Below are 7,369 nucleotides of genomic sequence, written 5' to 3'. Positions count from 1 at the left end.
CTAGCATAGCACTCAGCATCAATGGGTTGGATTGGACCCAATGCCTAGCATAGCACTCAGCATCAATGGGTTGGATTGGACCCAATGCCTAGCATAGCACTCAGCATCAATGGGTTGGATTGGACCCAATGCCTAGCATAGCACTCAGCATCAATGGGTTGGATTGGACCCAATGCCTAGCATAGCACTCAGCATCAATGGGTTGGATTGGACCCAATGCCTAGCATAGCACTCAGCATCAATGGGTTGGATTGGACCCAATGCCTAGCATAGCACTCAGCATCAATGGGTTGGATTGGACCCAATGCCTAGCATAGCACTCAGCATCAATGGGTTGGATTGGACCCAATGCCTAGCATAGCACTCAGCATCAATGGGTTGGATTGGACCCAATGCCTAGCATAGCACTCAGCATCAATGGGTTGGATTGGACCCAATGCCTAGCATAGCACTCAGCATCAATGGGTTGGATTGGACCCAATGCCTAGCATAGCACTCAGCATCAATGGGTTGGATTGGACCCAATGCCTAGCATAGCACTCAGCATCAATGGGTTGGATTGGACCCAATGCCTAGCATAGCACTCAGCATCAATGGGTTGGATTGGACCCAATGCCTAGCATAGCACTCAGCATCAATGGGTTGGATTGGACCCAATGCCTAGCATAGCACTCAGCATCAATGGGTTGGATTGGACCCAATGCCTAGCATAGCACTCAGCATCAATGGGTTGGATTGGACCCAATGCCTAGCATAGCACTCAGCATCAATGGGTTGGATTGGACCCAATGCCTAGCATAGCACTCAGCATCAATGGGTTGGATTGGACCCAATGCCTAGCATAGCACTCAGCATCAATGGGTTGGATTGGACCCAATGCCTAGCATAGCACTCAGCATCAATGGGTTGGATTGGACCCAATGCCTAGCATAGCACTCAGCATCAATGGGTTGGATTGGACCCAATGCCTAGCATAGCACTCAGCATCAATGGGTTGGATTGGACCCAATGCCTAGCATAGCACTCAGCATCAATGGGTTGGATTGGACCCAATGCCTAGCATAGCACTCAGCATCAATGGGTTGGATTGGTGGTCAAATCAACGAATGACTCCCGAGCACGGCGCACGCTGTGGCTCACCGCTCCAAATGCGGGGAACAAATGTCACTGCGGTAACGTGTGTGACTAACGTGTATGTCACTGCGGTAACGTGTGTGACTAACGTGTATGTCACTGCGGTAACGTGTGTGACTAACGTGTATGTCACTGCGGTAACGTGTGTGACTAACGTGTATGTCACTGCGGTAACGTGTGTGACTAACGTGTATGTCACTGCGGTAACGTGTGTGACTAACGTGTATGTCACTGCGGTAACGTGTGTGACTAACGTGTATGTCACTGCGGTAACGTGTGTGACTAACGTGTATGTCACTGCGGTAACGTGTGTGACTAACGTGTATGTCACTGCGGTAACGTGTGTGACTAACGTGTATGTCACTGCGGTAACGTGTGTGACTAACGTGTATGTCACTGCGGTAACGTGTGTGACTAACGTGTATGTCACTGCGGTAACGTGTGTGACTAACGTGTATGTCACTGCGGTAACGTGTGTGACTAACGTGTATGTCACTGCGGTAACGTGTGTGACTAACGTGTATGTCACTGCGGTAACGTGTGTGACTAACGTGTATGTCACTGCGGTAACGTGTGTGACTAACGTGTATGTCACTGCGGTAACGTGTGTGACTAACGTGTATGTCACTGCGGTAACGTGTGTGACTAACGTGTATGTCACTGCGGTAACGTGTGTGACTAACGTGTATGTCACTGCGGTAACGTGTGTGACTAACGTGTATGTCACTGCGGTAACGTGTGTGACTAACGTGTATGTCACTGCGGTAACGTGTGTGACTAACGTGTATGTCACTGCGGTAACGTGTGTGACTAACGTGTATGTCACTGCGGTAACGTGTGTGACTAACGTGTATGTCACTGCGGTAACGTGTGTGACTAACGTGTATGTCACTGCGGTAACGTGTGTGACTAACGTGTATGTCACTGCGGTAACGTGTGTGACTAACGTGTATGTCACTGCGGTAACGTGTGTGACTAACGTGTATGTCACTGCGGTAACGTGTGTGACTAACGTGTACGACTTTGGGTTGTATTTTAGAGGCAATACTGATCCCTCCTATACGACTGGACGGGGCGACGTAGGCTCTACGACGTCCTCCCGGTGGGGGCTCCTCACTGGCAGGCGAGTCAACAGGATACAATAGCACAGTGTGTGGGATGGTATTCATTGGCATAACGAGAGAAAAGGGGGCTAAAAAAAAAACTGAAGAAAAAAAAAGTGATTGTGCTCCATGATTTGTCTAAATCTGCCGGTCAGAAATGCTCATTTCAGAACGAAAGCCGCGACAAGGTTTCCGAAAGCACAAAATAAAAACCACAGAGTCCGTGATGAAGTAGTCATATTTATATATTTGTATATATTCATATATTACACATTTAATACAGGCACAATGAGAAATCATAAAGTGAGGACAAATAACGCGAGTGAGATATTGGGTAAAAATTTACATTTCATGAGAATCATTTACACAAATTGTCTTTTCTTTTCCATTTTAAAATAATCACACAATGAAAGAATGTGACCCCAAAAAAGGAAAAAGCCTTGTGATAAATGTGTCTGAATGTTTTGTAGTGAGACAGCAAGAACCAGCTTGCTATAATCTTGAATCTGTTCATGCATAGGGCTCGTCTTTCTGAATGCATTGGTACTTATTTAACCACCTGAAACCTTGTGTCCCTATTCAGGGCACACCATCATAATAATAATATTAATAAGGCGAACATTCGGTGAAAATAGACGATCTACAAGCCCATAATGTGTTGCACATTGTGGGCCAGGCCAGCTAAACTTTTTTTAATCGTTAAAATGGCCAGTCTACATTACAAGCTCACAACGTGTCATACCATGTAGATTGGCTAGTTGAACTATTCAAAAATGCTTTTCATTTATGGCGGCAGTTTAGCGGTGACGGAAATGGAGCCCTTGGTGTACGAGGCCCGAAGATAGACCGCTGCCATCCAACTTAACCCATTCAGGACGGGAACCCCTTTAGGTGTTTTAACCCATTCAGGACGGGAACCCCTTTAGGTGTTTTAACCCATTCAGGACGGGAACCCCTTTAGGTGTTTTAACCCATTCAGGACGGGAACCCCTTTAGGTGTTTTAACCCATTCAGGACGGGAACCCCTTTAGGTGTTTTAACCCATTCAGGATGGGAACCCCTTTAGGACGGGAACCCCTTTAGGTGTTTTAACCCATTCAGGATGGGAACCCCTTTAGGTGTTTTAACCCTTCTGGACCGTATTTTGGAGTTCTTGTTGCTAGTATGTACAGCATATATATATATATATAGCAACATAAAATGTTTGTAATTTTTAAATAAATATTATATTTTTTTTTCCAGAAGACTTTAGGTCAGGCTTCAGAAGGCGTTTTTTTAGAATTGGCCTCTGCAGTCATGAATTGGTAGCCTTTACTAGCCTACGTAGGGTTGAAGTGGTTAAGAAAACACCATGTGTTTCTAATTCCACACATGGATATATCTCACTTTACTAAACAACAAAGGTCTGACGCTACAATTTCAGGATTTGTAATGTAAACTCCACTTTAAAGGAGTATTTCACGCAAAAAATGACTTATTTTCTATCAATTACAAAACACCCCATGGGGATTTGTTTTTACTAGTTTTTGTTGCATTCATGAACCAATAATTCGAAGAGCGGCTGGCTGGTCCCCGGAACGACATGTTTTCCGATGGGGGTCGGCGGCAAAATACAGAACATTTTTGGGGTTCTTGACATGAACTAGTTTGAGAACCACTGATATAGAAACATATGATTATTTTTCTTCCAGAAAACTGTCAGGATTTAGAAGACATTTAGTAGAATCTGGCCTCAGTCCTAAATGGGTTAAGAATGCGACAAAACTTTATTTTAATTGACAGAAAATGAGTAATTCTTTGGGTGAACTACTCCTTTTACCTAGCCTATAATATTTGGTTGATTAAAAGTACAAAGTGAGGCACATAGTTTACGTCACAGAGACAACAGATGAAGTGGCATCCTCCATTCATTTCAGGTTAGTATCTGCATCCATATCTACACACTACCACCGAGAAAGGTCTAGTCTTATAAGCCAGGTGCAAATCTCTGTTAGACGCATTATAGAGAACGACGACGACGAAACAGATACAAAATAAAATAAAATAAAGAAAACCCTGATGTTTCAGAGTAATTAATGCCTTAATACAGATAATTAGCGTTTTATTTGACCAGATACGAGCAGACATACGACACGGTTAATGTCCAAAATCGTGAGAGGAAATAAAAGTGAAATTTGCGTGACACTCTTGTACGACAAAGTAGGACAACATGCAAAAGAGACTAAAACTAAAGCCGACTTATGGAGATGAGAGAGTTCTGCCCGACGGCAACCATATCAGAACACATCCTGTTAGACCAACGTGGGGATGACGGGTTAGAAAAACCTGACGTCAAAGTTATTAAAGGCTTCATCCGATTCTGACTAGGTTGAACGGCCATGCGATGTGATACTATACCATGTAGTGTAGTGTCGGACAGGACAATTTACACATTTTACAATTTTTTGAGTATCTGTACTTCACTTCGAGTAGCGGCAGTTGTTTTTCTTTTTTTTTTACTTTCACTCCACTTACATTTCATAGACAAATATTGTGCTTTTGACATCACTACGTTTATAGGAGGGGGGGTAAATGAATGAACCACTTTAAGCCGTGTTTCAACAACAGTGGGATTTGCAGAGACGCAAGAAGCCGACAACAACACATTGCACCGCAACGCGCCGTCAACTCATAGTTTGGCTATTTTCCGACCTATAATATTAATGACATGGCCGAAAGAGTTTTAAAGTAATTAACGTATACACAAACGTCACCGTTATCACTGGGGGGGGGGGGGGAAAGAAAGAGAGAGAGAGAGAGAGACGTAATAATTAAACTGTGTGGAACAATAGTGGAAAAATAAAGTCAGTCTCTCTCCATCGAGTTGAAGTATTGACCGACAGACTTCAACGCAGCGACCCTCCATTAGCATTATAAAAGCAGTGGTTCTCATAGTGAGGGGGGAGGAGTTCCACCGGGTCAGCTCTGTAACTGAGAGTTCATTAAACGAGGTTTGAGAACCAATGGTGTGAAGTAGGAGAGGAGGCGCTCGCCGCTAAATGTTCAGCACCGACAACCAAGCATGGCAGTGTGTTACTGTATGTCACAATAGTATCATCTCATCACAGTCATCAACACCTGATTATTCAGCGCTGGGTACATTTTTCATAAGGCATTTCGATGATTAATTTGGCCTATAGTTTATGCTGCTATCGTTCTTATGCCGTCGTCCGTCAGACAAGGTGTTTACGGTATATATAAAAAAAGGATAAAAGGTCTATTGACAAGTAGAAAATTGAAAAAGACCAGTTATACAACAAGTTGACCGATTTAATAAGTGGAAGACAGCTCTGGGCTCGGCTGTGTACGCACGACGCACGCACAGCAAGCTATAGGCGCACGTTTTCCCTTCAACATCCCTTCAACAAGTAAACGAGTATAAAACGACTGGCGCAGTAATAATATTGGTGCTATTCTCTTTAAACTGTGCTTATTATTAATACACAAACACTATTCGAGAAAGGTTACGATTTTTAGGCACATTTCTCCGTCAAAAAGGGCACAAAAGTTGTTGTCAAGGTGTTGTTTTGACGTCAACACACGAGATTCCATTTGAATAAAACTTTGGGTGAAAACTAAGTTGAAGTTTTTCCTTCACACTTACTGGGCAGCATCCTTTGAATATTTTTATTTGAAAGTGTGTGAATATATATATATATATATATATATACACACACACACACGCACGCACACACACGCACACACACACACACACACACACACACACACACACACGCACGCACACACACACACACACACACACATACGTAAGCAATTTTTCTCCATTAACGCTTCATAATTAAATTAAAATCCAGCCTTAACTCAAACGAAAAAAGGTCCCATGTTGATCACAGGCGTAGGGAGGGTTATTGTTTTTTAACCAGGCAAAAAAAAAAAACGAGAACTCAATTAGATAAAAGAACATTAACACAAATTTGTTGCTTGTATATCCACAGTAAGAGGAGGCACTGAGGTCAGGTTTTTTTCTTAGTTTCTAGTTTTTAAAGTTTTTTGCATTTTTTAAAGCACTTCTACACGGTTTTTAAAATAGTGTATCAAATCATTTGTGCCACAAGTGTGTGTGTGTGTGTGTGTGTGTGTGTGTGTGTGTGTGTGTGTGTGAGTGAGTGAGTGAGAGAGAGAGTATTCATATTGTTTAAGACAGATTCGACCTTCATTGCACATGATCACAAAAAGAAAAATCAAAAGACAGAGTCAACATATAAAATAAATCTTGAATATTCAGTGTTACTATTTACAGTTGGAGAGAAACAAGAGGGTCTAAAACCACTTGTGTTAAATTCCCATCTTTAGAATCTCCCATCTATAATCTGTTTTCATTTTACAAGAGTCTACAAGAAATATAAAAACATTGAGAAAAAAAAAAAAGCTTCTAAAAATGGCCGGAAAGATTGTTAGTGCACTTTTTTTTTCTTTCATTTTTTTATGATTTCAAATATAATATATATATATTTTTTTTATTATTATCTAATTCATTCATACATTGTTTCTGACTTTATAAAAGTCAGACTTGATCAACAAAAAAAAAGCAATTACACTTTATATCATATCTATACAAATTACTAACAGTTAATTCCTTTTCCTTTTTAACAGTGTTCAATACTCAGTGCTACGGCACGTTACGGTAACGTTACGGTAACATTACGGTAACGGTACGGTACGGTAGTGAGAGTCGTTCAGACACACCAGCACATGTAGATGCTTCCAGAGAGTTATAGCAGATCTACAAGCTCGTAGCGCGCCACTCGGTGGCGCGCTATGAGCTTGTAGATCTGCTAAAAAAAAGCGCATTTAGACACACCAGCACAGAGATGGTTGTTCCAGAGGTTTCAGGAGGCGTTTGCAACACGTCTGCACATTCAACCCATCTTTTATCCTTTTGATAAATAAGGTAATAAAGGGAGTGAAAAGAAAAAAAGGAAAGAAGGAAGAACCTTTTCAATATTTTGTTCTTGATCAAAGTGGGTGGGCTTTACTCAGCAATCTGCCATGTAACGCCCTGGGGGAAAAGAAAGACAAAAGATATACTCATTAAGGGAAACGTTGAACAGTACCTGTGGCGAATCTCTTCT

The 7,369-nt window shown here is 42.0% G+C and overlaps 1 protein-coding gene across 7 annotated transcripts in view; it reads right to left on the bottom strand.

Annotated features, from left to right (window-relative positions):
• Nucleotides 1–2,613: 2,613 nt before the first annotated feature.
• The window catches only part of LOC308310243 (F-BAR domain only protein 2-like), a 93,155-nt gene continuing 88,399 nt past the window's right edge, over nucleotides 2,614–7,369 (bottom strand). For all 7 annotated transcript variants that reach the window (XM_080756485.1, XM_080756486.1, XM_080756488.1 and 4 more), the window contains one exon: nucleotides 2,614–7,296. In XM_080756485.1, coding sequence (XP_080612611.1) covers nucleotides 7,274–7,296 — 23 coding nt within the window. In that variant the 3' untranslated portion in view covers nucleotides 2,614–7,273. The remainder of the gene's footprint in view (nucleotides 7,297–7,369) is intronic.

The sequence above is a fragment of the Protomyctophum bolini genome (assembly GCF_963924005.1).
Source record: "Protomyctophum bolini genome assembly, chromosome: 22".
In the NCBI taxonomy this organism is placed as follows: Eukaryota; Metazoa; Chordata; class Actinopteri; order Myctophiformes; family Myctophidae; genus Protomyctophum; species Protomyctophum bolini.
The sequence above is the reverse complement of the archived record's forward strand: the minus strand, read 5'-3'. Positions and strand labels throughout refer to the sequence as shown.